Source organism: Choristoneura fumiferana, chromosome Z (genome assembly GCF_025370935.1).
Source record: "Choristoneura fumiferana chromosome Z, NRCan_CFum_1, whole genome shotgun sequence".
Taxonomy (NCBI): domain Eukaryota; kingdom Metazoa; phylum Arthropoda; class Insecta; order Lepidoptera; family Tortricidae; genus Choristoneura; species Choristoneura fumiferana.
This window is the reverse complement of record NC_133472.1, coordinates 26,478,483-26,496,026: the sequence shown is the minus strand read 5'-3', so window position 1 is coordinate 26,496,026 and position 17,544 is coordinate 26,478,483. Positions and strand designations below refer to the sequence as shown.

Here is a 17,544-nt window from a genome sequence, read left to right as displayed (position 1 = left end):
TTTGAGGCATGAGGCAATCTGTAATTTAGATACCTTTAAATGTAAGCGTCATTACCCCTGGACCAATGGAGATATTTGATGTTTAGAAAATACCAAATTAAATATTGGTATTTTCTAAACATCAAATATCTCCATTGGTCCAGGGGTAATGACGCTTACCCTTTAAATACTAGGGTTGACACAGCCTCACTACTCCCCAACCAGGTCTGCATTTCTTTTTTAGGATATCAAAGGAAAGGTGTCTCTAATACTTACCTGCCCGAAAACAAAAAACCAGCTCTCTGACCATGACGGTCTATATGGGAACCCACGCTCTATACAGACATGAACTCGCTCCCATATATTCGACTTGCTGCCGCAACTAGGCTGCCTAGGGCACGTGTAGAGTAGCCACCTTTCACCGCAAGTAGAGCGGACTCGGTACGGACTAATATTTAAGTTTAACTTGCTTCGATCGGCTGGAAGAAGTACTTCCACCAAACCTCTTTGAAGTTGATCGATGTAAATTGAACTGAGTCCGTTCCTGTCGCGATGGAAGGTGGGCAGAAAAACGGTCCTGGTCGAAAAGTCCAACATTCATCAAAAATATGGGTTGTAGGTAGAGGGAAGGATGATAAACTCTTACGGGGAAAAGTTGCAAAAGTATCCTGATTTATGCAGTAAATAATAGTTCCAAATCCCTCCAGTTTAGCGCAGAGTAGCAAATGTGCTTTGAAATAATTTAGGTAGGTACACTACAATTTACTGTAGTACTGACTGATGCGATAAAACGTGGACGGTGATCTAATTGTCGTGGTTTGTTAAAAAAATAATTGAGTGTTTTTACTGGTGTTATCATTCGTTATAGCATAGAGCTTCCTAATTTACCGTCTTGGCACTTTTAACAAGACGGACACAGAGTTTGTGCTCTTTCCCTTTACACTTTTACACTCCATAATCAAAAACCTTAATTTTTCTTTACATTATGTCCCCAATCATCCCAGCCTATATGCGTTCCACTGCTGGGCACAGGTCTCCTCTCAGAATAAGAGGTCTTGGGCCGTAGTTCCCACGCGGGCCGAGTGCGGATTGGGAACTTCACACACACCATTGAATTACTTCACAGGTTTGTGCAGGTTTCCTCACGATGACTTCCTTCACCGTAAAGGTCGTGGTAAATTTCAAAAGTAATTTCGCATATGAATTTCGAAAAACTCAGAGGTGCGAGCTGGGGTTTGAACCCACGATCCTCTCCTTAAGAGGCCGTAGGTCAAACCACTAGGCCATCACGATTATTCGTCGTGTAATTTTCTGTTAACTGCCATTTGTATCAGTCATTCGGGTTGGTATCATTTCGTCTAAAAAACAGCCAGCTGGCACAATATATTATATAAGCTAAAGCTTTACCCTATATATTATATACTGTGCAGCTGGTCTAAGTAGCAACGCAACTGGTCTAAAAAGCAGCTGGTCTAAGTAGCAAGTGGTCTAAGAAGCAACTGGTCTAAGTAGCAAGTTGTCTAAAAAGCAACTGGTCCTAACCTGTTTTTGTCGAAAACTAGAAAAAACATAGGTAGGTTAGGTTAGAGTTGCGTCAAGGCGCGAAGCGCCTCAGCCAAGCGGAATAGGTATGAGTCCGTCGACTGTGAGTCAAAGAATTTTAGACCACTTGATACTTAGACAATTTGCTACTTAGACCAGTTACTTCATAGACCACTTGCTACTTAGACCAATTGCTAATTTGCTACGTACACCAGCTGCTTTATAGACTAAAGGATACTAACCCGTCATTCATTATTATTATTGAGTAAAACTAGTAATTTCAGAATTATTGTGAGAAGAATTTGAATAAATAGTTACTTAAATGAAACCTAAATAATAATAATAATACTCGTATTACAGAAAATACATTGCGTATGTGTTAGGTACTAAAAATTAGTGAAAGTAAATGCAAGGTAGGTATGGGCAAAACTTAAATCGTCGTGTTGATTTTTTTTAAACGGTGAACTCCAGAACGAATTATTTGTATTTAAAGCTTTTTCTATAATCTTAAATAATAACATAATAGGTACGTCTGCTTAAAAATAATAATATAATTGCCATTAACTCGGGGACTGATAATTATAATTAATTCACTTTAATATCTACTTTAAAGTAGGTATAAAATATGAATGCATTTTTGTCCTACGTAGCTAATTATCTAGTACCTAGGTACCTAGATATTCCTAAACGTTTCAATGCATTTTTTTACATTTTCATGCAATACTTGCACAAATGTGATTTAAAAAATCGTGCTCTAATCGCCTATAGGTATTATCTGTTCACTATACAAGGTACTAAATTAAATTTCTCGAGAAAAATCGGGTCAGTATTTCCATGTCGGTATTATCCGGGTCGGTAAAGTGTCACCCGATAAAACTAACTTGTAGTAAACATGCCACTGAGAAACAGAATTAAATGCCTACACTTGTACAAAAAAGTTTTAAATGTAAGCATGTAGACTTGTTAACTTGTTCGAGAAATAGGGCCCCGTCTTACCTACCTCTGCACTACCTCAGCGGCAACGTACCTTACCTTGCGAAACTATCTGACTTTAGCTTGATGTCGTTTTGAATCAAATACTTTAATATGGTTCTATATTTTATCATATTTTATCTTTTTTTTTTACTTTAGGTGTTTATACTTACATCTTGGCGGCTACAAACCTAATTCGGTGTTACATAGGCAGATAAAAGTTCGATATTATAGGCGCAATACCTACTTTATCACGACGGTAATTGTTATTATTATTCCCCTTAATGGCGGCTTTAACGCTGGGGCCAATGTTTAGATAGACCTGAATAAATTTGGTAGAAGCAGGCTGTTGTTAAATGTTACAGTCACCAGCATTAATATCTGCCACAGCGGAGCGTGCTAGAATATCTGACACATCCTTTCGGCCCTGGAAATAGAGTCGTATCAGATATTTATGCACGCTTTTTGTGTCAGATATAAGGGGTGGTGACCGTACTTACTATTTTCTTGAACTGGGGAAAATAGTTAACAGTATAGGTAGATATATCGTAATAAATCGTTAAGGTATTCCTTTCGTTACCAACGTAGGACTACGAATATCGCGAATGTGGCTTTACCTAATGTTTTTTGAACAGGTAAGATAGTCAGGTGATTGAATGATCTAATACTGAACTAGAATTAGGTATCTAACAAGCACGAAAACACCTGTAAGCGATTTTCATATTATACTTCATTTCTTACTTAGGCTTGGATAGAAAGACTGATACCATAGGCTCTTACTACAATGGCAAACAATCATACAGTACAGGGTGTTTGGTATGAAGATAACTTATAAATAATATTTTCAGAGTATCTCAACCTGAAAACATGTTAAGAACCTACGTTATTATAGAGTATCATGTGGCAATACCCAATAAAAACAAAATTTAAATCTTTTTTATGGGTAGCACTTTTACTAAACCTATTTTTACATTTTTTTGAACCGGTAAGTGCTTCCTGTTTATGAATTATCCATTTTACCAAACACCTCGAATGAGAACTGCTATTTTAATCATTTTATGAATTCAATATTTTATCTATCTTAATAGGTCCTCAAACCTACTAGTGAATCCCATATAGAATTCAAATTTGCACTGGAATCTACAGTGTGACTAGAAGAAGGGGCGCCGGGCGTGCCCGAAGCGGGCAAACTGCGCGGACGCCGGCGCCGCGGCGCGCCCCGGCCGGCGCCGCGCGCGAATCAGTGCTCAGTACTGAAGTAAGAGTTCTGCATTAGGTACAGCTTATCTATGGGGTTCACAACAGCCCCAGTGCCCAGATTAAGTGGCTCGTGGGCTGCGTGCCCCCCGTGCTGGTGCGAATGGTGTACTTCTAAATTTTGCAAACTCATGGTGTCCGATGCACCCTCGTCGAGCTGATCGAAGTTGCTGCCGTCTAGCGATATGTCCGAACTGCAGAAACTGTCCCCAGAATGTGCTGGGTAATCTGAAAAATAAAAGGAATGGGTAAAACTAAAAACTCACTCACTCATTTAGTTATTAGCTGAAAGTATCTAAGTATACCTAGTAAATATTTTCTATGTAAGGTAGGAACTAAGTTTCAAATAGGTGCTTAAGTGTATTATATTATTACACAAAAACGAGTAAGTACATAATTAGCTACGAATAGATGAACTCTTGGATTAGTAGGTAAGTATATGAAGTAATGATGTATACCAAGGTAGATCGAATTGCAAAATTTGAAGGGGTCAAAGGTAGAAGGAAGTATAATTCGTGTCGCTGATCAATATTTGTAGCATGATTTGCTGTTATTGTTGGGCAGTTAAACTTACCATCAGGTGAGTATGGCAGGTTAGGATTCAAGGGTTGACTAGACGCAGAGTAAGACCCGTCTAATCCTAAATAATTCCCGTGCTCACTTGACGGCGACTCTTGTTTAATACTTTTTTCGTCTTTGTCTTTGTCCTTATCGTTATTTTTGTCCCCCTCCTGTTTCGCCTTCCTTTGAATCTTTTTCATCTTAGCTCGCTGATTTTGAAACCATACTTGAACAACTCGAACGCTCAAGCCCGTGTCTTTTGCGAGTGCTTCTCGTACTTTTCGACATGGTTTAGGACTAACTTCAAACGAAGCCTTAAACTGTCTTCTCTGGGCTGACGTCAAGATGGTGCGAGGTCGCTTCGGCCCCCGGCGCCCGTCGCGGGGACGTTCAGAATCGTCGATTATCATGTCATCTTCAGCATGTTGCATCAAGTACATCTCTTTCTCAAAGTCTTGGCGGCAAAATATTTGGCCCGCCCTTATGACGTACTGCTCGCCTTTCTGCAGTGGCTGGCAACACATGACGCACACGAAACATTGTATGTGGAACACATACTGTTGAGCTCTCATAACCATTTCTTGAGGGAGAAGGCGGTCACCGCACCTCGTGCATTTAACTCCAAACAATCTATAGGACAAACATGAAGTGATACGAATGAACACAATTTGAATTCTGCTTAAAAACTAAATTGAAACAGTTTTACGATTTAACATGTAGATAGATGCAATCGCGTGACAATCGCCTGGCTTAAATAATTCGCTAGCACTTCGCAGTAACTTACATCACTAACATGCTAACATAATATTATGTTTTGGTTCTTAGTATGAGTCGAAAGTTACTCGTACCTATCATAATCTGCCTTGCAGTAAAGTTTGGCGTTGCGGGTGAAGCATGTGTGTGCGAGCGGGCATCCACAGACGCAGCAGCTAAGGCAGTGCTCGTGCCAGGACAGCTCCCCGACTCTCATCAAGTATCTGTCCTGGATCTTCTGGCCGCATCCTTCGCAGATTTCGACAATCTTCTCGCGTTTGATGCTTGCGCTGAGTTCTGACAAAAGGAAATAAACTCGTTAGTAGTAAGTGGAAGGCTGTCCGTTCAAAAATAACCAAAGGCCACCTAAACTAAGCTTGACTTACATTAACATGTATACATAGTGGTAAAGTCGAGTTCATAAACTTGTGAGCAAAAATTTGATCAGAAATATCTGAACACGACTATTGTTAATAGCGTAGAAGCGTGTTCAGATATTTTTGATCAAATTTTTGCTCACAAGTTTATGAACTCGACTGTACCCTAACACAAGTATGCACATTTCTATGCAAATAGTTTGAAAAAGTGGATACATAAGTCAACCGACCGTACCAGTGGCATAGCACCGTAACAACTCGTTCCACTCCCGATTGCCTAAATTGTTTCCTTGTGATAGTTGTGATGTCAGTGATGATTAGTATGACAAAGCCCGTGTAACTCTAACTGCGAAATGTTGCGTACGAAGACTTATCTAACACACTTATCTCACTCTCTATTGTCTAACGAAAATGTCTACTCCACGCCACTAGATACAGTAAATTTACACAGAGGAATATGTTAGGTAGGTATATGACTACTCGTAAATAAAACCTTTCTATCAGCTAGATAAAGTAATTTAATATAAGTACAAAATTCGCAAAGCAATTTCGTTTATTATATATTTGGAAAACGTACCGTCATAGAATTACAAGACTGTTTTTGTGTAGAGAACAGCGAGCAGTCTTAATATTTTTTACGCTAAGATGCGACGCGACGGCTGCCGCCATGCAGACGTTCAATTATTTTTCTGCACAGACTTAGTTGAGCGAGAGCTAATAATGGAGAATGGGAGTATCATAAAATTGCGACGAATAAGCTACTAGTACGTAGTAAATAAATGTGAAGTGGATGCTAAATGTATCGAATTCACTAAACACTATAACGTATATTTTGTTTGGCAAGGAATATGTGCTCGGGTGTTTGCGAACGGTGGAGATTTGAGAATGAACTCGTAGGGATCGAAACCGTTAACTCAGGTTCCCATGGTCCCAGCGTTAATCAGTAGTCCAAACGGACTTTTTAACATTTCGAACAATTACGGAACTGCTCACGTCATCTAGGACGTTCATCGCAGCCTTGCACGAACAACCTCCTAAACGTTAGCAGCTCTGTAATTGTTCGAAATGTTAAAAAGTCCGTTTGGACTATTGATGAATGCTTGGGACTATAGAAACCTGAGTTTACGGAACACGTTCACATTCTGTGTGGTGTTTGTGATAATTGAGACTGTGTCACATATGTATTATTTACGAGGACAGGTTCTGCATGTTGTCATATACTGTGGTGCACGGTGAGAGCAAAGATACCTATAAGTATTGCAGTTCAAACCTCCCCATAGCAGTGCTTTGTTGATTTTCTAAGTATTTAACATACCTAATAGGTACCTACGAGCTACGTACAGTCAAGGAAACTGAATCACGTAAGTAACAGGGTGGAACCTTTTCATAATATATTTCGCTAAGATTTCCTTGGCAAATGTATGGGATGTCAACATGACTGACATTAGTAGAACAAAGGTCACCCTGTCCGTAACAGTCAGCAGCAGAAATGGATGAGCGGCGGGCACGGTGCTCAAAATGATCTAAGTACTTATACACGATTCTACTGTCAAGGTAATAAACGAAGTGTTTAAATCATTTTGAACACCACACCTACTGCTCATCTAGGTACTTCTGCGGCTGACTTTATGGATCTACTTAACTACCTACTACTACATAACTACATGTCTAAAGTATTTACTTATTTTCATTCGTTATGTCAGACCACATTCTGCGATAAAGTTAGTTAGTATCTACGATTCAGTTTCACACTATTTACGTTCACTATTTACGTATTCCCTAGACAGCAGAGAATCCAATATAAAAACCTGATATACCAGCCTCGTTGTCATTCAGATATTTATAAACGTAACGCTTATAACATGTCAATAAAGCTGTTTAACAGTCTTCCAGACGAATTAAAAGTTTTGAATGGACAAGTGTTCAAAACTAAATTGAAGAAATGGGTTTTGACTAACTGTTTTTGTACAGTTAAAGAATATCTGGAGTATAAATTAACTAATCAGTTGAGTACTGACATTTATGGTTATTAATGTATGGTTTTGAAATTTGATATTGTAGCGTATTTGAATTTTTTATTTGTTGAGTGATTTTGATTTCACTTTATTGTTTTTTTTTTACTAGCTAATGTATTTTAATTGATTATGTTTTGTTTATTTTTTTTAACTTCATTTAATGTATTCTACTTATTTCATTTAATTTCATTGATTAATTTTTTAATTTTGTTAATAATTTTTTTATACTGTACACCATGAAAATGGTAGATCATAAAAACACACACCAAAACACGAAGATCTTATTTATATACCTGTGGTCATGCTATAAACGATTTCATTTTTTTTTGTGGAAACATTCTTACAAACAGTGGTTTTTATACAGCCTACATTTTTAACGTACCTACATACCTACCTCTATATCGGAATCTGCTTGCTAAGTTTTAGTCATTTGAAAAAAAAAACAACAATTTAAGCTTGATTTAAGCATATTTAAAGTAACAGTTGCCAAGTAACTGAAATTCAGCGTTTCTTGATCAGTTATTACCGAAATATATCAATGACTTCTGATGCGAAAATACTAAATGAGACAAATTTACAAAAGTAGAGAGCAGGCGAAATCGGTTTTATTTCCTTCGATGACCGATGTGGTACCATATTTTTCGCTTCTGCTAAGTGTTAGATTTTCATAGAATTTAATAACGTTACGTAAACGTAACGGTATTAAAGAGGGAATCCCTTAGGCTTAAAAGTCTAAGGGATTCCCTCTTTTCATTGGCGTAATTTTTGTAGTCCTTTTGTTATTAAGTTTTATATGTTTTGAAACATGGCTAACAATTTCTGCTTTGTTATAATACTGCTCCCCAAGTGGCCATCTTGTGAGTTTCGTTTCGTAGGTTACGCAGTAGCTACCGATATCTTTTACTTAAGATAAAATACTATAGTTGGTAGATGTGTTCTCGTTAAGTTCAGTCCAATTAAAATATAGCTCCTAATATCCACAGGATTCATACCACTAAGATATATCTTACTAATTATTTAAATTCTTAAATTTGAAAAGACTTAATAGCTTAGACTGAAATATTAAAACCATTCGGTGTACTTCAGTAATCCGTTGGTAAAAATAATACAACATTCGAATTATTTTGACATTAAATTTGTACTTAGGTATCTATAGAGAGAGGTAACCAGCCATAACGTAAGTCGAAGGAGGAATAGCACAGCGTCGGGAGCAAAATATAAAGCACAGGCACTGATCCCTCCTTGGAATGGGAGGGGGCGCGCCGGGGAGGGCGTGTCCGGGTCACCCGGGTCGCGGCACCAACCCGGGGAATAAAATGCCGGCGGAAAACTGCCGCTCTTTTCATTTAATCAGTCTATCTATACTTATAAGAGTAACATGACTAAATATCTGACTGACTGAGAGACAGCCTAGGGATATCTATCTATAATACTATTGAGCAAATGCTACCTAAATACTAGCATGTGTGCTACTATTAAGCATATTTTTAGTGGCATGCTCTCTAATAGCAGGCCCTGCTATCTTTGAGCATGCTAGTTGATGCGAGGGTGGAAGGGGAAAAGGTATTAGCAAGTGTGAACGCGTTTGCTTAATGAGTATGCTAGTATATGTATAGTGCACCGAGAGTTGAAGTGAATGATTACACACACTACTACATGAAGCTGGCGTGTCTGGTGTGAACATTTCCACTATGATGACATGACATAGATTTTAAAACTTAATGGATAGCTGTTATTGGCCTTATATGATGTAGCCATATTGTAGGTTCCTTGTAATTACATTTATGGCTGATGTTATCCTGAATATAAAAAAATGAAAGAAATAAATGAAGTAATGATTGCAAAAAAAGAGTAAGTATGAATGAAAATGAATGAGTGTATGTAAATGTAGGTACTTAATTAAAAAAACAATCATAAATCTTCCTATTCCTTTTTCCTCTTTCTAGCCGAGAGAAGTTTTTGAATGCATTGCATGCATTGCTAGCAAAAGCAAAAGGATAATTTTATTCAGGTCCATGCGGATGGCTGTTTGACTTTCCATGGTTTTGTTTGACTGGCAGAGAGCACGCTTTCTATCAAAAAGCTTGTTTATCGAAGTGTTTGCTTTGAGCATGCTAATTCAAGAGCATGCTCATTTCTAGCATACTCATAAACATGCTAGTAACTAACATGTGTGTTGTAACAGTAGCTTAAAATAAACAGTTCATCCCATGCCTGCTACACGGCCACATCTCAAAATTTTTTTTTTCGAGAAATCGCGTTTTAAAGTTTTGGCAGCTTAGTCCGTGGTAGTAAAAAAGGTCTTACTCCTTTGATTTTGGGTCAGTGCATTTTAAATTTAGCTTGTTTTACTTAGGATGATATAATGAATCTCATAAAAATGACACTTTTTAAAAAACCGGCCAAAAGCGTGTCGGACACGCCCGAAATAGGGTTCCGTAGCCATTACGAAAAAAATAAGTAATATTTTTCTAAGGATTTCGCATTTTGTACGGAATATTCCAAGTTTAGGTATACTTTATACCTGAGGCTGCTATTTACTCTTAAACTACTATTTTTTTTTTTTCGACTGGATGGCAAACGAGCAAGTGGGTCTCCTGATGGTAAGAGATCACCACTGCCCATAAACATATGCAACACCAGGGGTAGCGGAATATTTTGCAAACAGATCACTGAATCGAAAAATCGTTATAGCAACCCCTATTTAAAAGACCTATCCAACGATACCCCACACTACAAGGTTGGATGAGAAAAAAAATCACCCCCACTACGCCTATGGAAGGTACTCTAAAAAAAAATGTTTTTGAAATTTTTTATTGTACCATTTTGTCGGCATAGTTAGTTAATATATATATCGTGCAAAATTACAGCTTTCTAGCATTGATAGTCCCTGAGATAAGCCACGGACGGACAGACAGACAGATAGACATGGCGAAACTATAAGGGTTCCATTTTTGCCATTTTGGCTACGGAACCCTAAAAACGTGTATATTTTTTGAGATACAGGGCCTTTAAGACAGGTATTTAGAGTTGTGGCCGTATTGCAGAATCATTTTGCTAAAATATTGAGATGCGTCCAAAATTTAACAAGAATTGTTGGACAATGGTAACATGAAAATATAATATATAAACACTAAAACAGTTAAAATACCAACCAACATCACTGTTAACGATAATCAGTGCATGCAGCTTTTAATACCTTCTTTCTACATGCAGATAATTAATAAAAATATTTATATCTTTAAGTGACTTCTATCATTAATTAAGATATCAACATGAACCATATAATTATAAAATATATAAATGATTTAAAAGGTTTTTAGAACCAAAATTCGAAATTGTAATAAATTTAAGCAAAAATATTCTTTATAAAGTTCTAAACAACTAAAACATTGAAAACTTTCGGAAAAATTAAAATCACGCATTGTTAGAGATGAATCTCGTCTCTTAGAGTTCGAGCAGCTTTCAGCAATAGTGTCCCACGAAACATATTTTTGAAAATATTTTTCATGACCCAGTCCTGAAAAATTCCTATTTTCTGATTCATCCGTTACCTTTGATAAAGGAGTCATAATATAAGAGGGGCTGTCTGAGGTGGCATTACTTATGTTGGCAGATCTAGTCCTCGAATTTTTAGATCGAAAACAAACAAGTATAAAAAAATATAGTTCTTGCTATCATCTTTCACCGATGAAATTGCTAAACAGCTAAAACTAAAAGTTAATAAACACATTACCAATCGATAACGAAATAATATCTCATCTCACATGTTAAAATCTGCTGAATGATGTAGGCCGTAAAGCGTGCTATATAATTAAATACACACATATTTATTATTTACTTACAAGACATAGGTAGCTAGTTAAATACATACACAACACAACATACTATAATTAAACATGCTCATCTTTCGTCAGCCGGGTAAAAAAAAACTTAAAGCCTAAAGAATTTTTGTGCATTTATCAGACACTCACTAACAAGCCATATTGAACCGCACGAGTATAATACTTACTGTTGTGACATAATAAAATGACGTTTATTTCGCTTATATTTAAAGGCATTCATGGTAATAACACTCGAACAAACTTTATTCCTTCAGGGCGCAACTCAAAACTTGATGATAAATGTATGCTGTACAGTCACAACTCCAAAAATCCGTCTTTCAAGTGCGAACTGACTGACAAGTGGCTGTCTTGCAGGGAGTCAACTGTCAATTTTTGGTCAGATGCGACGGCCACTGGTGAAAAAAGGGCTCTTGAGGACACTTATTGCTATGGCTCTCGAAATAAGGTCGTAAATTAAACAATTCTGAATACGAATCTGCAATACCCAAAAAATTTTTTTTTTGAGATGTGGCCGTATAGCACGCATGGGACGAGTTATCAATGTGCTGTCAATTTAGTATTGTAAGTAATTTCAAACATTGAAATTTACATTTAATCTGAATTTACATTTAAAATACCTATCCAATGAATTTGTGTTGGATGAGAAAAAAAATCACCCCCACTTAACGTGTATGGAAGGTACACTAAATTATTATTTTTATTGTGCTTACCATTTTGTTGGCATAGTTTACATTATCCGTGCAAAATTACAGCTTTCTAGCATTGATAGTCCCTGAGCAAAGCCGCGGACGGACCGACAGACAAACATGGCGTAACTATAAGGGCTCCGTTTTTGCCATTTTGGCTCCGGAACCCTAAAAACCAGTCAAGAGCATGTCAGGTTTTGTAGTCGGTTCCATTTTTTGTTATTTTATTATTTTTTTGGAATCGGTTTTACTTTTTTTTTTAATTTTCTTTATTTCTCACTTTTTAGTGATTCGTAGCAAAAGTACATCTCACAACGATTCCATGAAGCCCAAACACGACTTAGTTACGTTGTTTTATAACAGAGTTCCGTTGCCTACCTTCTGGCTTCAGCATCAGATCAGTTCGAAAGAATCATTAACTTAAAGCTTCTTCTTAGTCGCTTATCTAGGTATATTAATTATGATCGTTTATAGTCAAGCGAGCTTTGATGAGTTCCATTGGTCATCTACGGTCTTCTTCATCAGGTCCAGGTTACCAAATGATAAGTGTCTATAAAATTTGAGGTTTGCCCTCGATTTCCCTAGGATCTCATCATCAGACCTTGACTTGGTTGCAAAGGGACCACCTCAGAAGAATACCCTTCCGTTATAAATAATAATTTTGAAAATCGGTCTACAATTGACCGAGTAATCGGTGAACATACATAAAAAAAAAAAAAAAAAAAAACTTACAAACATTGGAACATAGAACCTCCTCCTTTTTTTTGAAGTCGGTTAATAAAACGGGTGGTGAAGCACCAGGACTCCTCAATAATGAACGTCTCTGCATCGGAAAATGCAATCTTTCGTAAAAGGTGACGAGCAGTTGATATTAAACTATTGTATCTTAGATTATTTACACTAAAAAGCTTGAAAAAAATTATCACAAAAAATTTAACCGACCACTTTTTGTTATAATTTATTTATAATATGTATATAGCATGTATATGTCTAACAAATATCATACAGTTTTAATTATCGAGGTTCAGTAAGGGTCAATTAAAATATTTCCAATAAAAGTGTATTTTTTAACAATGAGGGTAAATTTTTAGTACCTAATATCTCCTTATAACCTGCATAGTTCCAATCCAATTCTTCAAAGTATTCGTTACTTTTATTTATTGATTATGACCGTAGCCAAGACATCGATAGTTGAGTAGTGTCTTTTTAAACATACCTATTATAACAGCCTCAAAAATAGGCAAAGGAAAGTCCATTACTAGCAGAATATGGTGTCGATTTATTAAGTTATTTGTCCTTCTCTGTAACTCTTATCATTTCAATAATTAGTGTAAGGTCTCCTGCATGGTCTAAATGAAATTAACATAACACAATACAAATCCGAGTTAACTGCTTACTTAGGGTAGCGTAATGTCAAGATGTATGGTGATAGGTACTATAAACTCGAGCCCATGTTTAAAGTTAATTTTACCGCAAAAACGAATTTAACCTAACTATAACTAACTTAGAAAAGGTTAAAACTCCCGACATTGTCATTTCACAGTTCAATCATAAACAGCTAAACCAATTTTTGACAAATATAACCAAGAACCATCGCAAAGAAACTCACTCGCATTCACGTAAAAAAACCGCATCGAAATCGGTCTATTCGTTTGGGAGCTACTGTGCCACAGATAGAAATTGGCGTCACACTTATAACACCCCACTTTTCGCTTCGGGGTTAAAAAACAGTAAGTCTGTTCCTGTTCTGTCATTTTTTTTCTAAAAGTAAGTACAATAATTAGGGCTGTTTAAACTGAACAATCCTTTTTAGGGCCAGAAAATTTAATAAAATCAGGGGAATAAAATCGTGTAGTTTTGAAAATAGGTACAGTTATACCTTGAGGTATCCAAAATGAACATACTAAAAGTTCTCAAAGGTGAGGGCTGTGCTGAGGGTGTAAGTAAGGGGGGTTGAACGTACCTTTTTTCAGGTTTATCTCGAATATATGTACGAATAGCATTATGATTACTTCATACAAAAGTTTCTACATAAAATTCCTTGTTAACATAAACACCCTGTATCTCCTAAAGTATTGATCGTAGAGCAAAAATGAATATGACCAAATTTGTAGGAAATTTTATGTAAAAACTATTGTTCGAAGAAATCATAATGCTATTCTAACAAATATTGGGTGGGGACCCTTAAGGGCTTAGTATGTTCATCTGGATACTGCCAGGTATAACTGTACCAATTTTCAAAATTACACGGATTTTTTCTCCTGATTGATATGGGCAAAAAATCCGTTTAATTTTGAAAATTGGTACATATATATTCAGCTTTACTTGATCCTATTATTAAAAGAAAACAAAGAACAGTTGATACTTTAGAAACTTTATTTACTTTAGAAAACGCGAAAATTAGTATTGTAGCTATTGGTTGATCTTGCCGAATGTTCGTAAATTTCATGATGCTACGCGCTACGACCGGCGGCGGCGAGCCGTAGGCCTGCTACGCCACGGTCGCGTAGCCAGAGATAGGCAAATTATATACAATACTGCATTAGCAGTATGAAAGTTAGGTCAAACTATCGACCAGCTAGTGTTAGTAAATAGATATTATTATAGCTGGATAGTAATAGTGTAATTGTGCATGTTATTTCTTCCTAGAACAAATTTCAAAACAGAACAAAAACGGAATATCAATATTACTTTCAGTTCGAGTTATGTAAAATAAAAATTTAAGTGAGAAGTACAAGTATAAATTTTGCGTGAATACCTATAATAATTTTGGGAGTTAAAATATGAGTAGGCGAAGAAGCGTTCATCAGTAAAAAATACACTTTTAACTCGTTAAGTATATCTACGAAGTAAAGCCATTCTTGCGATTTACAACATAAACGATAGGATGGACATCAACGTATTCAAGGTATGTGGATACAATATAGGCACGTAATAACAAAACACAGTATCAGCATTTCTGCAAGCAGCAGGGTAAAAGCAGAGTAAGTACAAGTAATTGTCGACAAAGTTCGTACTGACCAGCTCTGCCGGAACAAGAGAGCGGCGGCTGCATCCCGTCCTGCATCAATCCCGCGTTCATGTTAGTGTAAAACTCCAACATTTTGTCCATACAGTCTGTCACGAGTCACTAGCACGCCCGGGACGCTCGCACCGCGCCGACCAAACTCGCAATGGCGCGCCGAACCATCTTCGACCCAGGCCCAACACGGCTCTCGCTGTCCCCTTCATCCCCTCCGACCAATCAGCAAGGCCCCTTTCTGGATAACTCCGCCTTTATCATCCGAAACCCAACCTACTCAATACAGATCAAAGCTATGATATTTGCCGCTTGGCTGAAACGGCACCAACAAATTGTATTTATTCGTTTGAAAAAAGCCTACGTTTGTCGTAGCAGACGAGGCGACCCGTGATTAAGGTGGCGGCGGAGAATTTTTAATATTATAATCATTGAAATTTTTCGTCATGGTTAATTGGTAATGATTGCTTAAATCATAATATAAACTAATAATTTTCTAAATACGATCTAGGTATACTTATAAGTCCCGAAAAAACCCCGGCGCGCCCTCTGACGTAAAATACGCATTCCGCTGTCGTTATAAAAAGAATGGTGGCTGGAAAATCGACGATCTCGGCTGCTAACGTCATATTTTCAGTTTTATTGCCACTCTCACTCTGTACTGGCATCTCTCTCCATAAAATAGTAGTAAGAAAATATAATTTCTGGGTAAAAAAATAATAAAACTACAAAATGAATCCAAAGATTCGTAAGTATTTTGAACGTTTTTAATATATATCCGTGCCTAGTACCTATGTATAGGTATTGATTTATGATGCTATACTAATCTATAAACATGCGCTTCTATTGATCCTATCGAGTTCTCTAGAACGTTAAAAAAGAGTTAAACATTAATAAGAAAAAGTGGATAAAATCCAAAGAACAAAACAATGTAAAGTCGACGATATTGTTAAGAGTTGTTATTCTCAACTCTTCATTGTTTTTTAAACTAGTCACACTTCTGTTGCTGACTGTATGACTGAGAAAAGTGAAAAATAAAATTTCTGTGTCTATAAACATTAACTTGTTTTGCACAGTCGAGTTCATAAACTTGTGAGCAAAAATTTGATTAAAAAATACAAACATTCTAACATAGAACCTCCTCCTCCTTTTTGGAAGTCGGTTAAATATTTGGACACGACTTTTGTTAATGGCGTAGAAGCGTGTTCAGATATTTTTGATCTAATTTTTGCTCACAAGCTTATGATATTTATTAATTTATTTATTTGTCAACAAAAAATTACCTCATTACAGTTAAACATTAATGCGCTGTAAAATTCAAATTATAAAAAACAAAAAGACTTGAAATACATAAAAACTACATACAAAAAAAAACTAATGGCTGTACCTAGGTTGTATAGTTTAAATTTTTTTACAACTTGCCATACATTTTTTTCCGATTGTCTTTTCATCTACAATCGACTAACTAAATAAGTAGACAGAGCAAAGCCAACTTCGAGATATTGTAAAGATGCATTTATGTGTCATGGGAGAATCGCATTCATTACCAGAGAGCGGAATTTTCGTGGCGTCTTTTGACCTGTCATAGCGACTTCTCACTTATCGACTCTACCTAAATGATGTCGATACTTAAACTTTAGATTGTCGTCAACTTATCATGTTAAGTATGTAGAGCGTTCTTTTTCCGCATACATATATTTGACTGGAATAGAAGTAGTGTAAAATCAGAAAATATGAAAAAAAAAACATCTATTTCTCGAGACTCGAGACATTAATCGAACACTTGTTAACATTACAACAGAAGAGTTTCAACATGAAATTTAAAAAGTCTTATCTGAAATTAATAAATTAAGATTGGTTTTTTGGAATCTTTTTGTATTTTTTATTTCAATTCCAAATTTTTACTTTTACGGTCACCCCGTAAAACCTAAATTGAAAATGCAAACAAAACTAGAATAGCTTAAATGGCTAAATAAGAAACAAACAAGCTGAGATATGTGGTGCATAGGGGAAATTCGTGTCTGTACCGTTGTCCAGCAATGGTGTAGCGGTATAGCACGTGGCACGGAATGCCGAGGACCTGGGTTCGATTCTCAGTGCTGGTCTTATTTTTCTGGTTTTTCTGTGCATCTATATTTCAGTTTGTATTTTCAATTTTGAAATTATTAAATTAGAAATTGTTATTCAATAATTGTTCATTGCAAATGTCTATTTCACATTTTCAACTGCTTGAAACTTAATTGGAAGAGATCGCTCTTTATGGCCACCTATTGTTTACCTCTACTTTTAATCTGTTTTTGTATCTATATTGTGTCTCTATAGGATATTGTGTATCGATATATGTATGAGAAGTCACTATGACAGGTCAAAAATGCCATGAAAATTCCGTTCTCTGTTCATTATCTAGTGCCATGCTAAGCAAAGCTTGATTATTTTGTTTTTTATTTTTATTTATCAATCGGGTATCTGTGTAATGTGTAACAGTGTATATGTTATGGACCAAGTGATTAATATGGGCATTGTTTACAATGCCCAGGC

At 36.4% G+C, this 17,544-nt stretch overlaps 1 protein-coding gene across 1 annotated transcript; it reads right to left on the bottom strand.

The window, feature by feature from the left end:
• Positions 1 to 169: 169 nt before the first annotated feature.
• Lmx1a (LIM homeobox transcription factor 1 alpha) lies at positions 170 to 15,141 on the bottom strand. Its single transcript, XM_074094531.1, has 4 exons — positions 15,009 to 15,141; positions 5,160 to 5,361; positions 4,325 to 4,941; positions 170 to 3,978 (listed from the first exon to the last, which is right to left on the bottom strand). The coding sequence occupies exons 1-4, from the start codon at positions 15,097 to 15,099 to the stop codon at positions 3,734 to 3,736; spliced, it is 1,155 nt and encodes a 384-aa protein (XP_073950632.1). The 5' UTR covers positions 15,100 to 15,141; the 3' UTR covers positions 170 to 3,733.
• Positions 15,142 to 17,544: the final 2,403 nt, after the last annotated feature.